The sequence below is a fragment of the Mustela nivalis genome, assembly GCF_964662115.1.
Source record: "Mustela nivalis genome assembly, chromosome: 1".
Lineage (NCBI taxonomy): Eukaryota > Metazoa > Chordata > Mammalia > Carnivora > Mustelidae > Mustela > Mustela nivalis.
In genome coordinates, this window is record NC_139020.1 from 163,078,442 (window position 1) to 163,102,334 (window position 23,893).

At 53.4% G+C, this 23,893-nt stretch overlaps 2 protein-coding genes across 8 annotated transcripts in view; both read right to left on the reverse strand.

Moving 5' to 3' along the window:
- Positions 1 to 7,414: 7,414 nt before the first annotated feature.
- Positions 7,415 to 12,402, reverse strand: RHO (rhodopsin; the record flags this gene model as incomplete). The annotated part of the gene is made up of 5 exons (XM_082686032.1): positions 12,027 to 12,402; positions 10,131 to 10,299; positions 8,675 to 8,840; positions 8,335 to 8,574; positions 7,415 to 7,525 (listed from the first exon to the last, which is right to left on the reverse strand). Exons 1-5 carry the CDS (start codon positions 12,385 to 12,387, stop codon positions 7,415 to 7,417), a joined length of 1,047 nt encoding a protein of 348 aa, XP_082542158.1. The 5' UTR covers positions 12,388 to 12,402.
- Positions 12,403 to 19,336: 6,934 nt separating this feature from the next.
- The window catches only part of IFT122 (intraflagellar transport 122), a 70,992-nt gene continuing 66,435 nt past the window's right edge, over positions 19,337 to 23,893 (reverse strand). For all 7 annotated transcript variants that reach the window (XM_082748401.1, XM_082748404.1, XM_082748402.1 and 4 more), the window contains 5 exons: positions 23,292 to 23,403; positions 22,541 to 22,666; positions 20,760 to 20,839; positions 20,264 to 20,428; positions 19,337 to 19,801 (listed from right to left, as the gene is read on the reverse strand). In XM_082748401.1, the coding sequence (XP_082604527.1) occupies positions 19,712 to 19,801; positions 20,264 to 20,428; positions 20,760 to 20,839; positions 22,541 to 22,666; positions 23,292 to 23,403 (573 nt within the window). In that variant the 3' untranslated portion in view covers positions 19,337 to 19,711. The remainder of the gene's footprint in view (positions 19,802 to 20,263; positions 20,429 to 20,759; positions 20,840 to 22,540; positions 22,667 to 23,291; positions 23,404 to 23,893) is intronic.

Here is a 23,893-nt window from a genome sequence, read left to right on the forward strand (position 1 = left end):
GTGAGTCAATTGATTTTTCAATTGACTTTTCCCATGGCAAAATGATCTGCGCTGAGATGACGGTCCCTCCTGCGCCCTCTACCCCCAAAGGGCCTGGAGAGGCTGACGGGGAACTGGGCACACCTGAGGCGTGGAAGTGGCCACTGAGGCCTCCAGGCCCACTTACCTCAATGCCACTCCTGTTCTCAGGCCACTGCCACCCTTGGTTTCTCTAAGAAGTGGTGTTTCTTGACCTCACTGGCACTCAGGATAATTCACACTGAAACAGCGATAAGATACTATTTTCCATCAAACTGACTAAAATTAAAGTCAGTGTAGGTAAGGATGCAGGAAGTGCATCCAGTGTCTCCACCAGGAAAGGGAATTGGGGGGCAGCCTGCTTTGGAAAGGTATTCCCTTGAACTCAGCAACTCCCCTTCTCTGTCCTAGAATTGCCTTAGTCAGAAAAGAAACAACTGATGCATTATCTGGAAAAAGAAAAAAAAAAGAGAGAGAGAGAGAGAGAACTACCAGAAGAATCCCTCGAGTTTTGGCTGAAGTACTCCCTGAGTACCGAATATCGTGCAGCCATTTGAAGCGATGGGTGAATTAGTACAGGCACAGGTGGTTTTTCCCACCTGCTGGCATGACAGGTATTTACGTCTCTCTCATGCAGATGCTGGGTAGCCAGGCCGTCAAGAAATCACAGCTGCTGGGTGGGGGAGCCGCTTTGGGAAGCAGCGCGGTGACATCTAACACAAGGAGAGCTACAAATTTGGGCCACGTCCCAGCCGTGGAGCTCTGCTCCAGGGAGAAGTCGGGGAGAAACTCTCACACTGAGAGATACGGGGGGCTCACATGCACGTCCAGAACAACCAGAATCCGCAGCCGGGGAAGAGAGAACGCATAAGCCATGGTCCACTCACTTGGTAGAGGAGTGCATGGCAGAGACAAGGAGTGAACCAGAGGGCCACCTGGCTACCTCAGGCGGTGGAGCATGCGGCTCTCGGTCTCACGGTTGTGAGTTCCAGCCCCACATCAGGTGTGGAACCTACTTTAAATAAATAAATAGATAGATAGACAATTTTTTAAAAGATTTTATTTATTTGACAGATCACAATTAGGCAGACAGGCAGGTGGGGTTGGGGGTGGGGGAACAAGCTCCCTGCTGAGTAGAGAGCAGGATTTGGGGCTCCATCCCAGGACCCTGAGATCATGATCTGAGCCAAAGGCAGTGGTTCAACCCACTGACCCACCCAGGCACCCCTAGATAGAAAGATAAATTTTTAAGATGAAAACGAATGAACCGGAATGAGTCTGTGGAATATGCTCCCCTGCCACCTCTTCTGAGAAGAGAGAATATGTGTGTGAGCGTATGAGTGTGTGTGTGTGTGTAAGTGAAGGTACAGAAGAAGGTCTGAAAGGATTCACACCAAGGTAATAGTAGTGCTTACCTCTGAGGAGGGTGTAGGATTTGCAGGACACAGGTTTATTTAGTTATTTCAGAGAGAAAGGAGGGAGTTTCAGAGAACAAGTGGGAGGAGGGGCAGAGGGAGAAGCAGACTCTCCAGCGAGCAGGGAGCCTGATGCAGGGATTGATCCCAGGATCCTGAGATCATGACCCGAACTGAAGGCAGACACTTAACCAACTAAGCCACCCAGGCACCCAGAGGATTCAGGTTTAAAACGCCACTTGCATTCTTCTCCCTATAGTCTCTTTATTGTTGGGGTTTTCCAGACCAGATGTCTGAATTGAGAGAGGCAATGGCCATCAAAGTGTTCTAAAGTGAAATTAGAAAGCACTCCACCACCTAGCACCCTTCATAGTTCTCCACTGCCCATAAAGGGATGCTTGACCTCTTGAGTCTGGCTCACGCAGCCTGTTTCCCCCTGGAGCTCTGCAGTCCAACCACTGTGGCTCTTGGAATGGGCTAGATTATTAAGAGTTGGCCTTTCTCCTTTGTGTTCCTTTTGTGTGTATGTTGGATGGATGCAGAAATGGCCCCAATTTTTCACCCCTGCCTGTGTCCATGTCCATTTGCATGTAACTTTGCAGCTCTTCTCACTCCTTAAGTCTGAGCTGGCCTTGTGACTTGCTTTGATCAGCAGAATACAGTGGAAGTGATGCCATGCCAGTACCAATCCCATGTGATCAGGCTCTGGCTAGTTTGCTGGATGCTCAGAGGCCCACAGCTTAGGCACCCCTGTCACCTAGCCCATAGCTGGCCCACCAGCCAAACCTTCAGTTGACCACAGATGCTTTAAGGAGCCCAGCAGGGATTGATCAAGCTGAGTCCAAGATCAGCAGAACAACCTGGCTGACCCACAGAGTCACAGGCAACAATACATGGTGTTGTTTTCAGCCATGAGGTTTGGGGGCTGTTTGTCATGCAGCATAAGCTAACTGATACAGTCTCTCTAGAGGGCCTTTCTTCATCCCCACCTATCTTCTCTGAATTGTTTCCCACTCATCCTTTCAGCCTCAATGTAGCTCAGAAAAGCCCTCCCTGACCCCTTAGGAGGTTAGGATTCCCTCGTCTGGTTCCAGCAGTCCCTGGAACCTCCAGCACCCTGAGGCATAACTCTCCCACACTAGCCCCTGGAAGGTATGGTGTGGGGGTGGGCAGGGTTGTGTCTGTCTTGTTCCTGGTGGCATCCCTGGTGCCTAGAACAGTATCTGGCACACAGTAGGCATTCAGAACCCACTACTATGGAACCCCAGTGCCAGAGCCTAGCCTGGCTGAGTGGAGGGGGGCCCTGAGAGCCATCTGCAGGAACCATGTTAGAGCAGGAGGCGAGATAAGGCAAAGAGGCACATGGTGCTGGCACAATCAGGGGCCGCAATTTTGATCACATTGTGGGGGAATTTCCAAGAATTGAGAAATAGAGAAAGACTCAAGAGATACAAACATTTCCACAAGCTTGAGATGAAACCCTGCTCCTGGGCTGTGCCAGGATAGAGTTTTGCATTTGGAGGGAAGAAGTTCTAAAATGCGCTGCAGATCTAAAAATTCTTCTAGAGGATTGCCTTTTTCCAGGGAAATGAGAACTGTAAGGCTCAGGCTGCTGTAGAGAGGAAGGCTGCTCCGTGTACTTACGTGACTCCTACTGAGGCCGGTGTGGGATTTAAGTCAGGCTGACAACGCTTTACCATTTTTGAACCCTCAGTGGGGGCCTCCTACATGTGAACCCTCTCATAAGCCTGAAGATTACAGTTCCAGACTTTTAGAAGCAGTGGCAGAGTGTTGGTTTTGTGTAACTCTAGTCCCTGTGGCATCAAGGAATTGGTGACTTTAGTCAATGAATGCATAGAGGGCAGGGTGGAAATAGTGATAGCTACCATGTTCTATGTCCGTGTACGTTTTTATATTCCCTATTTTATTTATACATGAAGAAGCTAAAGTTCAGAGAGGACCTGCACTAGATCTTCCTGAGTCCAGATGGTGGGCTGGAACCCAGAAGCCCTCTGTTTTAGTGACGAAACCAGCTATAACTCCAGAATAACAGTTGTTTAAACAAAAAAAACATGAAATTATTATCTCATGAGACTCTTCAAGAGTGAGTTGTGCAGGGCTGAAAGGCAACATGGGACACCCAGTCAGGCTCCTTGCTTGCTGCTGTGCTGTTCTCTGACCACAGATTCTCCCTCATGATACAAGATAGCTGTTGCCGCTCTGGTCATCATGACCACATTCCAGCCATCAGACAGGAGACAAGAGAAGGGGAGGATGCCTCCATTCTCTGAAATGTGCAACCCAGAACCGCACATACCATTTCTGGTTATACGCCATTGGCCAGACCTTAATGTCATGCCACTGCAGATGCAAGGGAAGCTGGGAGATGCTGTCCCGTGCTGGGTCTCTAGGTGCCCAGCTAGAACTTGGGGTGATATCACTAAAAGAAAGCAAAGGGAATGAGTATCGGGGGCAGTTAGCATTTGCTTCTGCCTTTCCCTACACCCCTCCATTATTTTAATCTCTTGACCACCACCCCAGGGGCTGCTCCTTTGAACTTGGTTCACATCTCTGGGAAGGAAACTTGCATTTATCCATGTCTACCGTGCATTACAGTTTTTACAGCAATTATCTCGTTAGTCCCTACAGACAATTCTACCAATTGGGATGAGTCTCCTCTTTAAAGCTGAGGGGCCTGGAACCGAGCGAGGTTTGGGGTAATGGTCCGAGGTTGCATGGCTGAGAAGGGCACCCACTGTCTTTTTGGGAGTACCTTGGGGTGTCAGGAGTGCACGTCTCTACTGGGGGGGGGGGCATAGGGTAGGCTGCCATCAGGCTTTGCCGCCTTGGTGGTGGTGCCCGGGTGGGAGGGTCGGTTCATGCTCTCTGCTCCCAGAAACAAGATCAGGAGTGAGAGAGCTCTGTGTCCTTGAGGCTGGCCAGGTCACAGCCCAGACACTTGCTCCCTCCAATCCATCTCTGAACCCCCGGGACCTCCTGGCCCAGGGTCAGCTTCCTTAGGCTGGGTTGAATGAAGATATGATTGTATACAACAGGCATTCCATAAACCAGTTTGCCACCTTGAGCCTGGAGATAAGGTAACGCCCTCAACTCAAGCTAAGCCAGCAGCTGCCGGCCTTGGTATATGGCAGGTGACTGTCGAATCAATGATAAATGAAAGAGAGAAAGAGGACTTCCTCTCTATCAGGAAAAAAAACAGAGACTTTTCTGGTTTGAGAGTAAATTTTTTTCTCTGGATGTGGGACTGAAACAAGCATACCACTCGTCAGAATAAGTAAAGAGGTGGGGTGGTGAGGAAACAGGGCTGCACACAAGGCAGGGCAGCAGAAATGCCCCTGTCTCTCCCACTGCCTAACACATCGGAAATGGGTGAGACCTGTAGGACCAGCCACAGGAATCTTCTCTCTCGTGTCTACAGTGTGGGAAAGAGGCCTGGTATAGCGGGCCATCACCACTTAAACAGAGGCCAACCCCTCTGGACCACTGTTAGTTCTGCCCACCCTGTCTCTGGACCTCCTCCATCTGGTAATGACACCCCCCAGGTATCCCTTGGGCTCCTTCCTGTCCCCACCCTCACTCAGAGCATTTGGTTTATGTAGGGATGGGCGGGCGACGGTGTGGGGGGGGGTGCTCAGGTGACCCAGGTCTGGCCAATCAGAGGACGAATCCCCATTCTAGCCTGGTGATGGGTGTAGGGGTGATTAGGTGACCCTGGCCTGGCCAGTGAGAGCCCTACCCAGGACCTTTGCTGGAACTGTCAGGGAAAAAGCAGCTCACTTTCTGCAGGTCTTGCTGGTAGGTGGTTTGTGCTACCCCTTGGGAATAGTGAGCCTGTGCATAGGGCCAACACAGGGAAAAGTGTAGCCAGGAGAGGTACAGAAGTCTGAGCACATCTGAGCCCCTGCATCCAGCTGTGCCTGAAGCCCTGGGCGTTTCATTTATTGGAGCCAGTAACTTCTTCCTCTTGCTTTAGCCTATGGAATTAGATTCCCTGTGCCTTGACCCTGAAGAAATCCTGACTGGCATCACTGAAGGAGGCAGAGTAAAGAGGGGCCACAGCAGAGATAACCTGCTCCAGCCCCACCGTGGCCCTGAGGACCTTTCATTTCAGGGTCCAGCCATCCTTTCCCACCTCGGAGGTTGCGAGTAACTCTTGGGACTATGTCTCCATCCTTGTTCCCCTTGTAGATGATGTTCTCAGTAAGGCCAGCTCTGAACTGAAGGCCCAGTAATATCCAAATCTCCCACTGGCTGCAGTGTGCCAGGAAGTAGGCTGGCCACATGAAGTCTGCAGTCCTCTTAAGCATGGTTTAAGATTCCCTTTGGCATATAAGGAGACGCAGAGAGATGACAAAAGTTGCTTGCAGTTTCACAGGCCACCTGGGTCTCTGTGACTCCAGAGTTGGGGCTTTTCTTGTTCCCATGCCTGCTCCCTCTACCCCACACCCCTAAGGGGCTCTGCTGGTTGCCCAAACCCGGCATCCTGGGGGTGAAGGGATCAGGTGGGTGCCGCCCAGTTTCAATCCACTCTGCAGATAAAGAGCTGGAGAGCAACAAAACCACCACCATGAACCCCGAGTGTAGGAGCTGAGCTTTCAACGTCCCACTTTGCCCAGGGTCCCAGCAGAGCTGGGGAGAGCTAGAGCTTCCGGCTTCCGTTACGTGGAACAGGGGCAGCTACGGAGGAAACTCAGTTCTGAGGCAGAGGGTTCTGGTCAGCTTCGCAGCAAGAACTCTCCAGAATGGAGAATGGACTGGAGCTACTAAAGACAGGTTCACCCAGCAAGGGAGCTGGAATCTAGGACCCGTGAACATCCCCAGGGAAGGTGGGCCCATCGGAATTTCCAACTTTTCGTTTGTTTTTTAAGCTCCTTGAGATAAGGGTAACTTAGCTCTTCATTAAATGTGGCAAGTGAATATACATGGCCTCCAGAAGCTCCAAGCTGGTCCAGAGTTTCTGTGGCCTAGTTGCTGGACAAGAGAGTGGGTGGTTTGCAGAAACTGAAAGAAAGGCCCAGCTCTCCCTCAGCTGTATTGGGAAGGGGAAGCACCAGGCCTGGGGCTCCAGGCCAGAGGTGAGACCCTGGGCCTTGGCCCTAGACTCCACAGTCCCCTGAAGTTTTTTCAGTCCTGATGACTGCATTCTGCGTTCACTTGACCCCTTTGCAGCCCAGCCATCAGCCCTGGTCTGGCCTTGACGCCTGGCTAATTTTAAGAAACCTATTGAGGCTGGATGCTTAGGACTTTGCCCAATCTCAAAACGGTCACTATCAAGAGGAGATGATCATATTAATTAATTATATTAATTTATATTTTTTGTAATGTTAACTACAATCTGTACAGCCCTTTACCATTTACAAAGTGCTTACATGCTCTCACACACACAGGCACCTGCACACACAAAATCCTATTTGATTTCACAGCAGCCATGCGTTGGCAGAGCCAGGGATCTGGGATTTCCAGAAAGAAAGTGAGGCCTCAGGGAGGGAAACCAGTGCTCAAGGTCATCAGCTGAGGGCCAGCTGCTGCTAAGGTGGTTTCGAGAGGATAGATGTGCTCTCCCAGCCCATTCATTCCTTCATTCATTCCTCCATTCATTCCTTCCTTCGTCCATCTAGCATTTATTAAGCACCTACTGTGTGCCCCATTCTGTGCTAGACACTTATCCCTAAGCCGGGACACTTTTCCAGAGAGCAAGAGTTCTTTTGTTCTTGAGAGATGAGTTGGGGAGAGGAGGGACAGCGATCCCATGGTCCCTGGGAACTCAGGACTCCAGATGGGGTGTTCTGGCCAAGTGGGGAACCTCATCTTTCTCTCAATAATAATAATAATAATTTTAATTCAGGGAGCCTGCACAGCCTGATTCCGACAGGCCTTGGCTCCTGTGGGGCAGCTGTGGCTGGGGCTAGGTGTGGGGAATGGGAGACTTCTACAGTCGGCCGTAGAGTCCTTGGCAGGGCTTAGGCCGGTGCCACCTGGCTGGTCTCCGTCTTGGAGGTGCTGACAGAGGCCTCATCATCACCCAGTGGGTTCTTGCCGCAGCACAGGGTAGTGATCATGCAGTTCCGGAACTAGAAGGCAAAGGACACGAGTCAGGGTCAGGGTCCACTGGAAGTGTATGTAGCAAACTGTGGTGGTTGGCAAGATTTGCCTCCAACCCCTTCCCTGCTTCTGGCCCTCCCAGGATCCACGCCCCTCTCAAATCTGGCTCCCTGGAGGGAACTTCGTAAGCCCCAGAGATGCCAGGGACCAAATCCAATGGGGTTTTGCTACTCATGACCTTCTCTGGTGTCCTCTGTGTGCCAAGGGTTATTTGTAAGTTATCTTATTTAACCCTAGAGATTAGGAGTTCACCCTTTCTAGGAATGAAGACACTGAATGGCCAGAAAAGGGCACAACTTGACTAAGTCACACAGCTAGAAAATGAAAGCTGAGATTTGAAACGGATATGCGTAACTCCAGAGACGACGTTTTCCCCCACTGGATCATGGATTCTGCAGAGAAGTCACTGGTCGCATTCATCCCTCAGCAAAAGACTTGGCTCTGTGTTCAGCTTTGTGGAGACTGGCACCATTGCATTCCCAGGCTTGGGACTTACACTCTTTGACTTCTAAAGTGGGTCTCCAGAACTATCTGGACTGGCACCTCTCATGCATCAGAGACACCCGGAGGGCTTGTGAGAAATGCGAGTTCCTGGGCCCACCCCAAGCTTCTGATTGTGTATTTCTCCCAGATGACGCTGATGCCCTGGGAGATACCAGTCTCCCCGCCTGGTTTTGCAGGTGGGGTGACTGAGGCCCAGTCCGGGCTGTGGCTTGTCCTCTGCAGGCAGTGCCTGCAGCCTGGGGCCCCTGGACCCTCTTGCCCCGCCATCAGGCACCTGCTTGTTCATCATGATATAGATGACAGGGTTGTAGATGGAGGAGGACTTGGCAAAGAATGCTGGGATGGTCATGAAGATGGGGCCAAAGTTGGAGCCCTGGTGGGTGAAGATGTAGAATGCGACGCTGGCGTAGGGCACCCAGCAGATCAGGAATGCGATGACCATGATGATGACCATGCGTGTGACCTCCTTCTCAGCCTTCTGGGTGGTGGCCGACTCCTGCTGCTGGGCAGCTGCCTGCAGGGACACAGGGCCTGCTATCCAGACTCCCCTGGGACAGGGGCCGGGCTCATCCCAACCAACGCATACATCCCCAGAGCCCAACATGGGACCATACCTCCTTGACTGTGAAGACGAGTTGGCCATAGCAGAAGAATATGACGATCAGAGGGATGGTGAAGTGGACCACGAACATGTAGACGACAAAGGACTCGTTGTTGACCTCTGGGTTGAGTGTATAGTAGTCGATCCCGCACGAGCACTGCATGCCCTCTGGGATGTACCTAAGCACCAGGGGTGTGCGGGGCAAGGGGAACAGGAGAGGGCATAAGGGACACCCACGTGTGAGGGACTTGGGCATAGACTGCAGCCGGTCAGGGCCCTGGCTTGGCCAACACACCTGCTGTGTGGCTGGTCTTGCTCGGGGCCTTGCTTTCCCTCTCTGTAAAATGGATGTGATGAGATACCTGCTTGGCTGCATGACTGTGGGGATCAAATCAACTGAGATGAGGGGTTCAAATGCACCTGGTGAACACTGTGGTTTGGTTGTACAGCAGCCATGGTATCCGGAGATGGCCTAGTCTCTTGCCTAGCAGAGCCCGTATACCGCTGACCTGCGCGGGGTTTCCTCACCAGACCTGCTGCTCCCCATGGCTGGAGGCCGGGCCTCAGGCTGTGCAGGGCAGAGGTTGGTGGGGAGAAGGGAAAAGCTCCCAAACTCTATATCTGAAGCAGTTTGTATAAACCATTGTCTTACTGACACCGTAAGGGTGTCTTCTAGGCCAAAGATGGGCACACAGGTTAACTAAGGGATCTTTGCACATTTTGTAGAAACAAGAGGTCCTAGGGCCATGTGATTTCAGAGGATGGTGACAATGGAGTGGCCTGAGTGGCTGTTGGCTGTGCCTGGGGGGATGGGACTGGACAGGACTGCAGAAGACAGGGGAAGATGTTGGAGGGGGAGGGGGCGGGCTCAGACCCAACAAGGAACAAAATATTGACCCCAGGAGGCTGAGAGAGGAGGGAAGGGAAGAGAGATTGGGAATTTCCTGGAAGTAGAGGGACGCGAGGCCTCTGGGAACCCACAGCCCAGTTTCCCAAGCCACCGTCCTCCCGTCTCTCATCTGAGCCCCATTTGGAGATGATGGACTAGAGGCTGCAGAGGACCAAGTTCCCAGGGCCTACCATGTCACCACTGGCACTAGATAGACTTGGCCTCCCCAGGTGCGGAGGCCCAAGGTCAGAGGGAACTGCCTCTGGGGCAAAGAGGATTGGAATCTGGCCCTGGCTTAGTTGAGGATTAGGGGCAGAGCCAAGGTGAAGGGTTGAGGCATCTTGGATTCTCCTTGACATGGGGACTCAGGAGATGGGACCAGCCCCCATAGCAGCATTAGGGTCTGATTCTCTCTTTCCCTGCCCTAAACCCCTCCCTTGGGAGAGCTACCAGGGTGGGCATGTGGGATAGGGGGCATATAAGCTGGATGCCCAGAACAGACAGTGCCAGCTTTGAGTCCTGGCTGGGGGACCCTACAAAGACCCCCTGGGGACCCTTCTTTTCTACTCAGTGTCATTACCTGGACCAGCCAACGAGGGGGGGTGCAGCACAGGCCAGGGCCATGACCCAGGTGAAGGCGACGCCCATGATGGCATGGTTCTCCCCGAAGCGGAAGTTGCTCATGGGCTTACACACCACCACGTACCGCTCAATGGCCAAGACCACCAAAGACCACAGGGCAATTTCACCTGCAAGGCAGTCAGGGATCAGTCAGCACACCACCCACCTGGACCCTGCTGTCTGTCCAAGCAGGAAGCGCTCTTCCTGGAATGGAGAGCGCAGCCAGGAAGGCAAACTAGGGCAGGGCTGGAGCCAGGACCAGGGATGGAGAGGCAAAGGGGCTGTGGAGCAGAAGGACCCAGATGCAGAAGGAGAGTGAGCAGAGTGTCCCCCAGGAAGAGGAGTTAGTTCAGTAAGGGCTCTGGGTTCGCGAGGAATGGAAAATCGGATCCTAGGGTCATTGTTACACTGGGAACCCCGTAGGGAGTTTTCACAGAAGAACATGTGCTTTTTGGGGTGACAGGCAGAGTGCCTGTTGGAGTTGGAAGTCCTTCCCTCCCTTGGAGAATGAAATAACCTGGGTCTGTGGGTCCCCAGAGGTAAAATCAGGAAAGAATGGGGGGATTCAGATATCATCCCCAGAAACTCAGTAGGGAGGTTGGCCATAGAATTTATCAATCAAACCGGGATGTTTCTGAGAGAGAAAGCGAACACGACTAATTATTACTCCAGGATAATGATTGTAAGCTGGAACCAACCCTACAGAGATGTGCCCACATGTGGCACCTGCCTCACCCCTGCCTTCTAGCCAGAGACTGGCCAGCCCACTTCCAGTCTTTCTGTGTGGGGAAGCTCCTTCCCTTCGAAGAAACCCCTTCCATAGGCAGGCATTACACTGTGTGGTGATCTGTAGCTTTGAAGGATTCTTTTGAGTAGTTTCTTTGACTGGAAAACTGATGGGGGTACTGCAGAGATAACAGACCCCATTTAGCAGCTGAGCAAAGAGAGGCCCGGAGAAGGGAAGAGACACATGCAGGGCTGTGGGAGGGCAGTGACTAGGGCCTAGGTCTTCTGGCTCAGACCAGGAATGGGCCCCCTTCTCTGGGACACACAGCCTCTTAGGCAAGCAGGAGAGAGCCGAGGGCAGCTGGCAGGGCCTAGCACCAGCCACAAGGACGGCTCGGCCTCCTCGCCTCCTCTTTCCTTTACGTGTCCAGGATGCTGTCTCAGCCCCATTCCCAGGGAATCTCTAGCTATCACGGGGTGTTTGTCACCTTTGATGACCACAGATCACCCAGTGGCAGTCCACAGGCAAGGGTGTCCCACATACAGACGGACCCTTCTCTGCAGGTCGGAGAGATGCCAGTGGGGAGATACTGAGCCCACTGGCCATCACAGGCGGAGTCCAGTGGCTGGAGGACTGATCATCTGGGATGAGATCATCATCATCCCATCTGGTGGGACAGGACTGTCCGACCCTGGGCTGAGAGCCCTGAGAACAGGGATCTGTCCTGCCCATCTCTCTTCCCAGTGCTCGGCATGGGTCTGACCCAGCACAGATGCTCTGAGGGGAAAAGAACAAGGCCCGGGGGGCCATTGGGATGTGGGCTGGAAACTCAGCTCTAGCCCCACCATAGTGAGACTCCAGCAAGGCCCTTGACGTCTCTCATGCTCAGTTTCCCTGATATAAAGCAAGACAGCAGCACCACTCTACACGAGATCAACTGTGCCCAGGGCTGCCCTCCATAAACAGCCTAGTGTGTCATCACTGATGGTGTTTTCAGATCAAGCAGATAATGCTGACGGATGTAGGGGGAGAAGGCCTCTTAGCCACCATCCCCGGGCTGTCTCCAGATCCCTCCGCTCCCTCTGGCTCCTGCATCCCCCACCCCGCCACCCCTACCCTGGCTCATACCGCCCAGCGTGGCAAAGAAGCCCTCCAGATTGCATCCCGTGGGCCCGAAGACAAAGTATCCGTGCAGCGAGGTGTAGACGGTGGTGGTGAAGCCCCCCAAGACCATGAAGAGGTCGGCCACGGCCAGATTGAGCAGGATGTAGTTGAGCGGCGTGCGCAGCTTCTTGTGCTGGATGGTGACGTAGAGCGTGAGGAAGTTGATGGGGAAGCCGAGCACGATCAGCAGGAACATGTAGGCAGCCAGCATGGAGAACTGCCATGGCTCTGCCAGGTAGTACTGCGGGTACTCGAAGGGGCTGCGCACCACGCCCGTCTTGTTGGAGAAGGGCACATAGAAGTTCGGGCCCTCTGTCCCGTTCATGGCTGCGGTCCTGGTGGCTGCCCTGTGGGCGGCTCAGACCTAAGAGTTCTGTGGAGGCCTGAGCTCGGCCACCCAGGGCTCTGGCTGGACAACTGCACTGACCACCCCCCCAGCCCTTTATAAAGTGACCTCCCCTCCCTAAGCTCCTGGCTGAATCAGCACCTGGGAGATTGGGGGCGTTATTAATCATATTAATCCCCACTGCTGCAACTGGGGGACCTAATTGGCTTCCAAGAGGGGCCAAGGTGACTCTAGACAGAAGCTAGAGATGGGAGGAGCTAGGGGCCCTGGGAAAGAGCAGGAGGTCCGCCCCCAACTCTTTTGGTCCCCAGGAGTCTCTGCTCCTATCAATCTGGTGGCCATGGCCTGGCATTGGGACCACTGGCTCCATGCCATGTCTCTCTCACTTCATGTGAGCTGGCTTTGTCTCCCCACTGGATCACAACAAGCTCCCTGAGGGTGGAGGCCCTGATGGTTCTCTCAAGTCTCACAACCCCTCACCCAGCTCCCTACCTATTCCTTCCCCACCTGTCACCTCCTGGCTCACTCAGGTGCCGGACCCTGACCCTAGCCCATCTCACCAGATTATGAGCTCCGTGAGGGCGGGGGCCATGTCCTGCCGGCTCTGCACTCTCCAGGCCAGACATATAGCCCGGCACAGCCCAGGAGCTCAATAGGTATTCAGGTTGGAATTCACTCACTCTCTTGTTCATTAAATATTTATGTACAGACCACTGGGGATACAAAGATCCAGAAAGGAGGAGATGATGGGGTGGGGAGGACTCTAGTGTGGGAGGAACAGGGCGGGGAGACTGTCTATAAAGGAGAGGTGTCTATGGAGGGGAAGTTTGGGTGTTTGAGGAAGGGGGGTACTTTGCTAGGTTGCCAGGTGGCTGAGACTGAAGTCAAGGGCTGGCGGAGGCCTGAGGCCTGTCTGGGCTGAGGCTGCACCTGGGCTGCAGGGCCAGCTCTAGTGGGTCTCCATGCCAAGCTGAAGAGCCTGGGCAGTGGATAGTGGCTTGGGCAAATCTCAGGGGTAGAAACATGGCTCAAATGCACCCAAAGATATATTGGAGGAAGTGAGGACAGAACAGGGGAGCAGGGAAAGGGTGACTGGAGCAGGAAGGGGACAGAGGCTCTCAAGGCTCCTGAAGCAAGGCCTTGCATCCAGGAGGTGGCTGTGTGCCAGGTGCTGTGTTGAGCACCAGATTGCTGTCGTGAGCAAGGCCAGCTTGGTCCCAGCCTCCTGGGGACTCCAGTGTGAAGGCTAGGCTGAGCATGAGCCTGGAAACAGACCTGGTTGGACACTGTGGCACACAGGGCACATCCAGGGATGTCTGGTCAGTCTGGGCTAGGTCAGTGGGTCTTGGAAGCTGTGTGACAGGTAACTCCAGGAGAGCAGGTTCTGCGGACAGTTGGAGGCTTGGCATGGACGGGTCCACCCCATCAGTGAAGGGAGCACAGTCATGCTTCTGAGGAATGATGTGAGGCAGATGGGAGTGCCCGGCACAGGGGTGCTTGAGGACCACCCTCCAGCCACAGATGTGTAGCTGCCTACAGCTGCCTACAGCCACCTACTGTGCTCCCCAGAGGGTGCTCAGCTCTGACAAATGCCATGGAGAGGGATGATGTCTGCAGGTAGTATCGTTCTATGGGGTTGTCAGGTCTTGCAAACAAACACATCCTGAAACCAATGGAATAGGAAAAGTTCAGATTGCCACCCCCTCCAACACACTGTCATTTGGAGCAGCCCGGGAAGGTGAAGTTTGCACAGTGAACTTGGTGATGGAAGAAGCCAGTAGGGGATGTGTCCTCCCTGTCTCCAAGATTTCCTTCCCTAGGATTCTCTTTTGTATAGTCCCTTCCCACCAGACCTGTTCACTCAGGAGAGTACCCCCTTCTCTCCAGCCCGCCTGGGGCTCCAGACCCTGCCTGTCCCGAGTGGTGTCCAGGCTTGCATATGGGGGGTGCTGATGAAACGTTTGCTGGTGGAATGAATGAGTGCAGGGAAGGCATGGGGGTGCAGTGTGACCTCTTGCAGTTTAAGGTGCTGGCTCAGGGATTAGGCCCAGTGCTAATGAGGTCAAGGTGGAGGGTTTGATTCTGACGTGGGCCCCAGTAGCCACACGGAGGGAGGAGCCCAGATTCCCTGGGCCAAGACCAGCCCACACCTGTGAGCCCCCAACCCTAGACCTCAATGCCTTGCCTTCACCTCCTCCTAATGCTTAGAACACCCTGGAAACTTCTATGTTCTGTTCACATGTTTTTTTGTCCATCTCACAGGCTGTCATCTGAGCAGGCAGGGGTGGAGGGGGTCTGCCCAGCTCTCAACAGGGTTCCTGGAGCCGAGCGTGGTACTCGGCACATAGCAGAATGCTGTAAATCATTTCCCCATGCACTGGAGAGAGCTGGGATTTCTGTCTGTTCTGTTCCCTGGAGTATCATCCTCAGAGGCTGGTGCATAGTAGGTGCTTAGTATTTGTGGATCAAGTGAGTAGATCTAGGTTATCTCAGTCAGTGCTTCCCTCTCTAAATCTCAGAGTTTAATGACCCTCCCTCACAGGACCATGGCCATGGGGAATTAAAGGCCTCACAGGGTGACATTGCACTGTATTCTGTGAGCAACGACAAAGAATCCTTTTTTAAACTAAAAATACTCCTTGTTCAGAGCAACTGGCTCAGAGTGAGCAGTTAGTCATTATAAGTCCCTTCGTCTAATCCTCCCTACTACATTGCACAGGTGGAGAGACTGAGGCAGTAAGTCCATGGCCCAGGTCATGTGACAAATCTGGGCTGTCACCTGCCTGGCCTTGCCTCCTTCCCCACACCAAAGACAGCTCTCAGGAAAGATCTACTGCCATTCATACCATGGTATAAATGACCAAAATGGGTTGTGCCAGCCTGATGGGAAAGCCACTAGCCTGACTCACACGGGCCTAGGGCAGCAGTGGTGGCCCAGAGGGCAGAGGGTGGCACTGGATTCTAGCCTGGGGAGGCATCTGGCCTTTCTGCCACCGTTTGTTGGAACTAGGAAACCGTGGGAGATCCATGCCCACCTGCTGGGTACACTGACCTGCTTTCCCACCAAGGCCCAGTCACAGACCTCCTGACTTTACAATTTAGGTGTCATGGTCCCCCTCAGTTGGGCATGGTCCCTTTACACTTACCCTCACATCTGGACCAAGACTCTGTAGGCACATAGCCTGGGTGCAACCCACCCTCCTCCCTTTCCTGTGCCTCAGTTTCCTACTCTGTTGCCTATAAGTGATCAATGACCAACAGTGTTAGCCTCTTAGGGTCTAACTCAAGTTACGAAGGTCTGGTCCCCATTTGCAAAGCACTCCTTGGTGAGGACCCCAAGTCTACAAACGAGGGCCCCCACTCCATCCTACTGGTTTTCTACTCAGAACTGATCACTATCAACGATGGTCTTATTTATCCCCTTATGACTCACTGCCCACCTCTCCAGAGTTCAGGGCTGGCCTCGCCTGTACTTTGCTGCATCTGAGCAGGCAGTTTGGGGTAGCGGCTCAATAAATAGTTGTCAAATGAATGGATGACTCCTGGCCCCTCGTTAGGTCTTACTCCATACCCTCTGACTGCTGAGGAAATGGGCTCAGAGGGTTAGTGTTCCTCAACAGAGCCAGAAGTGAACCGGCTGTCTGACTCCCGAGCCTGAGCTTTCTTCTCCCATGCCAGGTGCTCCAGAGAGGGCCCAGGAGCACACCAAGGGACAAGTCCCCGAGTGGGTGACTTTCTGAGCCATTGGCCCCTCAGTCAGGCTTGGGGATGATCTGTGGAGGTGGACAGCTGGTGGTGGCTCTCTCTGAAGATGGTGGCACCTATCTCTAGGTTTCTTGAGCCCGGCCCCCTTGGAGCCCAGGTGCAGGGCTCTGACTTGGCCATGGAGGATTAGGGGCTTAGCAGGTAGCACACAAATAGCTCTTAAGCCTCTGCATAGAGGTGCTGCTGCTTCAGCAGCTTCCTCCTCCCTCCCACCCCTCCCCGTCTCTGCTCCCTGGCTTAGCCCCACCTGGCTGCACCACCATGGCTGAGTGAGGCCTTGGACTGAGCTGAGAATGTCAAAGGGAAGAAAGGAAGGAGACAAACTGACTCTCCTCCCCTTCCTCCCTCTTCTCCTCCAATCCCACTTCTTCCCTCCTCCCTCCCTGCAATTCTCTCTCTCCCTTTTTAATATATTTTATTTATTTATTTGACAGAGATCACAAGTAGGCAGAGAGGCAGGCAGAGAGAGAGGAGGAAGCAGGCTCCCCTCAGAGAGACAGCCTGATGTGGGGCTCGATCCCAGGACCCTGGGACCATGACCCGAACCAAAGGCAACCAAACCCACTGAGCCACCCAGGCACCCCATTTCCCTCTTACCCCGACATTTGCCAAACACCGTTTATGTGCCAGGCTCAGGGCTAGGTGCTGGGGACACTCAGATAAATCCTATATATTCCTTGCCCTCAAGGAGCTCCTAGTTTTGGGGGCCAGCTAACACGGAGATAATAACCATGGGAGGCAAGGCTCTGCTCCCAGGCCCAGTGCTGTGAGATCCCAGAGGAGCAAGGTGTGGAGCAGGAGGGAGGCAACTGTCCAAGGCACAGGGAGCAAAGGGCCAGCTGGCCTGGGGCCTAGGGCCAGGGAGGGCAGGCCTAGGAGTCCGGATGTTAGCTGGCTGTCAGTGGAGAGGGTTATAAGCAGGAGAGGGGTATGATCAGATTCCCATTCTAGGAAGATGCTCTGGAGTCTGGGTGGAGTGTTGGGATAAGTGCTTGACCCAGGATGAGAGCTCTGCCCAGTGCAGACCTCTTTGCTGAGGCTCCTGAGGCTGGCACAAGTGGAAGGTTGCCTGGTATCTGCCATAGGCAGATGGGGCCTTGGAGATGGGACATCTCTGTACCTGTGTGAGAGCCATGTAGCCTCACTGTGGGTGCATGGGGGACACCCAGCTGGTTGAGGCCAGGCTAGAGCCAGGCCCACCTAAGGCCTGGCCTGGAGCTCTATCTGGGCCACACAATCCCCCTCTTCCTATTTCCTTCTTCCAGGGATGTGGGCAGTGTTGGGGACTTGGGAGGATCAAGTCCCAGCCTGAACAACCAAGCTGTGCAGTCTCCAGCAGCCATGTCTCTCTCCAGGCCTCAGTGTTGTCTTAGTGAAAGGGACATTTCAACATCCCACGGTACCTTCCTTGTAGCATGTCAAGGGTCGTCAGGCTCCTCAGATGGAGACTGAGGCTCGAGCCTCAAGGTCAGAGCTGGAGTATGCCCTTTTGCACACATGAGGAAACTGAGCCTTGGAGAGAGAACAGGCCTGGTCAAGACCCCATCTAGTCTGGGACAGGGAAGACGCAGAACAGAATGCCTAGGTGTAAAGGCTGTGCCTGGGTATGAATCCTGTCTTGGCTCAGTAAGTATTTGTTGAAGGAAAGGAGAGAATGTTGCTGAGCCTCAGTTTCATCATCTGCATAATGGGCACCCTGGAGGCTGTGGAGGATTAAATAAGATGATGCGTGGAAAGTGCTTAGCCTCATGTCTGGTATTCAGTGAGCATTTGACTTAAAGGTAGCTACAGTGATTGTTTCTCAGACTCAGACCTCAAGAGCTCAGCTTCCCGGGGGCAACAGAACTTGGCATGGCACAAACTAGTTTTTGTGTTATTCAGCTGAGATGATATATGATGGAGTCTCAGGCTGGGCCCCCTCCCCCTGCCTCTAGCCACGGACCATATGATCTGTCACTGTGATTGACGCCTGTTGGGTGGCTGGGGCTGTTTTCTCTCTCTCCCCTCTTCTTCCCAGCCATATGCAAATGATTTTAGTTCAAGTAATGCGCTAATGGAAATCCTAACACATTAATAAATGTTTAGCAAGAGAGAGAGCATGCATGATCCTAAGTAATTAGACACTCAACGGAGGAGTTCTGTTGGCACAACTGTCTGGCTCTCTTTCTTTATTTTCCTCCATCATCTCCAAAGAAGTGCAGAAGGAGGCAGGGGGAAAGGGGTAAGGCAGGGGCCAGCTTCAGGACTCACTGCTGGGTAGCCTCTGTAGCCGCTCCCTTTTCTAGGTCTGTCTTCATCCCCCCAGTGTGGACATTTGTCCCACTCTGCCCACTTCACAGATGAGCTGTAAAGTATCAATATCTGATCACCAGGGTGGGTTTCTTATCTGACAGCCCAGTTCTCTTTCCCGGCTGTCAGGACTTTGCACAAAGCTCTGGATCACTGATACCTCTGGGGCAGGTAGAGTGGAGGGCAAAGGGAAACAGGGGTCTCAGGGCAGGACAGATCAGGAGCTTCCACCCAGGGCTGGGTGAGCCCTTGGGCCCAGTACCTCCACCCAACCCCATGGCTGCAAAATGGAAATCATAACCCTTCCATCACAAGGCTGGTATGAGAATGGAGACAATATATGGAACTTGGCTGGCACAGAGAAGGTCCCCAATAAATGTCAGCTCTCCCTCCCCAGCCTCCCATGTGCTACTCACTCTTGCCCTTGAGCTGCTGAATTGGACATTGTTGATGCTCAGGGGCAGGGACCTTAGCAAAACCTCAAACAGATCCACTAGCTTCAGGAGGTGGAAGGAAGGGGAAAGCCTCAGTGGGGTTGCGGCCTCTGTGGAGCTGGGGGAATGGGGTGAAGGAGGGGGGCCTGGCCATAGCCAGAAAGCAGAGGGTAGGCTCCAGAACCTCTGAGGAGAGTCCCTCTTTGCCATCTTCTTTGGAGCCAGGAACCTTATTTTCTGGTCAAGATGGAGCCCCACTAAACCAAAATAAATAAATACCCATTCCCCTACCCATTCCCATATTGCCATTTCGATTAGATTACATTTTAAGAGCAGGCAAACGTAATGTTCCTCTCAGATCAAATTAGAAACAGGTGCACTTTTGCATAAGGAAATTAAGTTGCAGACAATATGAAGATTTGCTAAAATGCAGACACTGATGAAAATAAGTAGCCCTTTTATTTGTAATTATTGAGGCAATCTGTTCGCAAAGTGTACATGTTAATGGTCTGACAGATCTGTGGACTCCAGCAGGCTGCCACGAACAACTCAGAGCCTCTCTGAAAGTAACAGATTTTTTTTCTTAGAAAATATATGTACATTCTCTTCTCCATCTCCTGGTGCTATTTACAAGGCCTGAAATGCCATAAATAGGAATTCCGTGGTTACACAAGGCCCCTCCCTAAAATACACACTTGATCTGGGCAGAAGACACATTCTGACAGTTTAACTCTTTCAGTTGAACTCTTCTTCCTTTGACAGCCCAGCCAAGTGCGAGGTGGCCCTGGTGGGAGCGCTGGTTCTGAGGGGGCCAGTCAGGAGCTAGAGTCGTCAATGCGCCTCCGACAGTAGGGGCAACAGGTGTGCTGAAGCACCAGCAGCTCGTAGTCCTCCGAGTGGAACATCTGAGGGGAAAAGGTCATGACCCAGGGCCAAGGCCTGAGCCTGGCAAGGACTCCCGCCCTTCCAAGTGGAGGAGGCTTGGCAGTGAGTCAGGGCTAGAAACATCAGATCCAGAACACCTTTGTCTGAGGAGTGAAAGGGAGGGGGAGAAGGGTCTGGGGTCTGAGGCCCCTTTTTTCTAAGTGAAATTCCAAGGTACATCACACTTGCCTGGGGTCTCCCTGGTTAGGGGCAGGTACAGAGAGCACAGGGTCAGGGGTAAGCCCACTCCAGACAGCATTCAGAACAGAAGTGAGAAGAGGGAGGGCCTAAAGATGGCCGAGTCTCTTCCTAGCTCAGAGCCCTGGCCTTGGGATCACTTGTGCTCCTCCCAGATGCCAGGTGTCTCGAAGGGGACACTTGGGAAATGGAAAAGCAGCAGAAAGAAGAAACTGGTAGCCACGCAGAAGCTATAGGCACAGTACCTGGAAGCAGGAGGGGCACATGGTGATGGAGGCATCCGGCAGGAGCGAGCGGAAGTACTGCCACTGCAGGGGAGGGGGCCAGCGTTTGATGAGGACGTCCCGTCGGCTCATGGAGCGCAGCACCGACCGGTTCACCACCACAGGCACGAACTCGGAGCCACCTTGCTGCAGGATGGGCAGGTGGAAAGCAGGGGACACCCGTGCTCTCAGCCAGGGTGACATGTTTATATGAGTCACAATCCCAGAATCTTTGGGGCAACCAGGGAGGACCCCAAAGACTTCCCCTGCTGGGTACCTTCATAGAACCCTGCCAGGTCATGTAGCTCCTGCTAGCCATCTCTAGTGATGGGGTCCCCGCCACCTCGACTCCACCACGGCCCAGACAAGGAACAAGTCCACTTCATGCCCAAGTGTGTACAGGAGAAGGGACCTCCGAACCCCCACCCAAGAGGCCTCATGCGCCTCCTTAGCTCATCACTCAGAGAGGTACTCTCACCTCAAAGCTCAGCTTTGCCGTGAATGGGTCATCATCTCCCATGGAGTCCACAGTCTCATCCAGCCTCAGAGTTTGGGAATCTGGAAGGGTCTAGTCAAGGACAGAACCTGAGGCTGAGTGGGAAATAGGCCCCACCCTACACCCAATGCAAGATTCACAGGCGCTTTCTGTGGGCCTGGTGTGTTTCTCCATGACTCTGTCTATGGAATAGGTTTCTAGATGGAGGAATGGAGGGAGTGCAAGCCAGAGAGGAGACAGCCCTAGACACACAGAGGCTGGGACCAAGCCCCAGTGCCCAGGAGGGGAAGGTGCTCTGATGGGACCTTTGGTGCTCTGATGGGACCTTTGCTGCCCCACACAGACCACACCATGGCCCACAGGGGCCTGACCAGAAGCATCAAGTGAGCAGAGACTTTGGGCCTGCTGTGGGTGGGAGTAGAAATAATGGGCCAGCTGGAAACCATGGCCAGCCAGCAAACTTGGCAATTCCTGGAGAAACACTTAGTAATCACCGGGTTGCTTGTAGGCACTTGAGATGGACTTGCAGGTCCTATTTCACAGAGAAGCAGGTGAGAGCTCCTGCAAATCCTAAGGCCAGCTAGACCAGGATGAAGGTGCTAAGGAGCTGCCTCCTCTGCCAGGTGGTATCAGAAGAGCTGATATGAGGCCGGGGTGGCTTGGGCTCCCACCAGGAAGAGCCCCAGGGGAATGGAGGCTGCTGGTGCCGAATCAGGTATGAGATGTGGTCCCACCAGGCAGCAACAACCCAGGCAGAGCATCTGATTTCTGTCTCCCATCTTTGGCAAACAACTCCCTGGCTTTTCCTTTCTCCTCTGCTCCTCAAAACGTAAAATGTGGCCCACAGACCAGCGGCACTGGCATTACCTGGAAGCTAATGGAAAGTCAGGATCCCATGCACCAAGACCTGCTGATCCAGCTGCTGTGTGCTAGCAGGGTCTGTAGGTGCTGAGTGTGTACAGTCACATGTAGAAGCCCCCTCCTGTGTCCAGGTAGGACAGTGAACATGGTCCTAGCCAGAGGAAAGAGCTGAGGTGTGGCCTTTGACCCAAGCTGTTCCAGCAAGGATGTGCCTTGTGGTTTTGCTGTCATTCTGGGAGGAATGTCAGCCCTTTCCACGGATTTTAAGGCTGATAGGATGCAGGGTTGGTACTGCTGGTGGGATGGGGTAGGTGCTGCCAAAGAATGAAGCCACCCAAAGGACAACAGAGCCGACAGGACAGGAGACAGCCTCCCACCAGTGCCAACAGAGCACCTGGATCCGGCTGAGTGTCCAACTATGGCTAGGCTTCTTTACAGCCTTTTGTTTGCTCAGCTCGATCATGGGTTTTTTTTGTCTCTTGTACACAAACGTGACCTGACTAGAAAAGTTGATACAGACATCATATGCTGTGTTGGTTGCTCATCAGCTTTGTGTGGCCAGAAAGACAGACGGCACCTTCTAGGAGCCAGGTGGGTGGGAGGCCCACCTGGAAATGAAGCGAAGGTGACTATCAAGGCACCATCTCCTCTTCCACATGCCTCTTCTGGGCCTGTGGGCATGTACTGTCCCCTTGGTACCTCTGCGCACTGGCCAGCTCTCAGCCTGTTGCCAGCCCCTGTCCCTGCGACCATGCAGGCCTCTCCAATCACTCAGCAGTGGCCTGCCATGCCCATGCCTCCACTGGGCCAGCCATCCCTCAAGCCCCTCCTGCCTCCTGTCTTACACCCAGGCCTCATGCTCAGTTGGCACACACAGAGGTCCAGCTGAGCATCCAGGATACTGTTGCTTGTGATCTCTTGCCATTTGTTCTCACGCTTGTGTCTTGGTGCTTCCAGGTCAATAAGGGAGACAGCTTCTTCATCAGTGATCCCCTCTTCCAGATAGAATTCAACCAGGTGCAGCACCTCTAGAGGGCACAAGGCATGGGGAAGGCCATGGGACGGCTGCCTCAGGGGGAGCCAGGGCCTGGGATGCTCTCACTAGGCAGCATGAGGGGAGGTGCGAGCAGGCTTCTCACCCAGCAGTAGGCTTCTCTGTAAGCAAGGAGACCCACAGGGCCTCTTTCTGCCCACTGCACGTCTGGAGGAAGCAGGCATGTACGCATGTGTGTGCATGTGTACATGTGTGCATGGGTGAAAACCAGTGGCCTTTAGCACCCCTTCTTCCCACTAATAGCCAGATGGGCTCCTCTACAAGGGAGGAGGAACAGCCTCTGCCCAGCTACTTGGAAGGGGTTTCTGATTCTTCGTCAATGTAGAAGGAAGCGGGACTTAAGAGCCCATCTTAGCCTTCCAGACCAAATGCCCAACCAGTGGCATCTAGGGCACTTATGTCATGCAAAGCCCCATACCAGGCTCTGAGGGGCGGGTGCTTCAAATTTGGGCAGCACTGGGTCCTATTTCTGGGAACCCTTTGTGACTGTGCATCTGGTGGGGTGGGTGTCACACTGTCCTCAGTTTACAAATGAGGACATGTGTGGCCAATCAGCAGCAGAGAGAGCCCAGCCATCCATCTGCACATGTCAGACTCACCATAGGAAGAGGCAGAGAAGACGAAGGGCTGGCGGCAGTTGATGCAAACGTTGCCCAGGTTGTTCAGCAGTGGGTTGTTGGTGGAACAGCGGTAGCACAAGGGCACCAGCTCCTAAAAAGCACAAGACCCACAATTGCCTGAGAGCCAAACCCAGAGTGAGGAAATGCTCCCTACTCTGATTTGTGGGCCTGGCTGCCAAGAAGCAAGGCTACCTGTGGGGTGGGAAAGGGGCACCGGGCTTAGGACTCTATGCATGGAGACTCAGGATAAGGGCCTACAGAGGCATCTGAGGCCCTGTCACCTGGGTCCCACTGCCCTGGACTCCTTCACAGGCAGGGCTCAGCAGCACATTTCTCCAGCAGGAATGACAACACCACAGCCACCACACACAGGACGCTTAACACACACCACGTACCCTCCCGCACACATTATCTGGGCTGGCTATTTATCTTGTGGGAAAACTATTATGTATATCCTCTTTGATAAAGGGGGAAACCGAGGCTCAGAGAGATGGGAGACAAGGCTAGGAAATGGTGGAGCTGGGATCCAAACCCAGGTCTGTTTGATGCCAAGTCTCTGCTCTGAGCTTGAAGGAGACAAT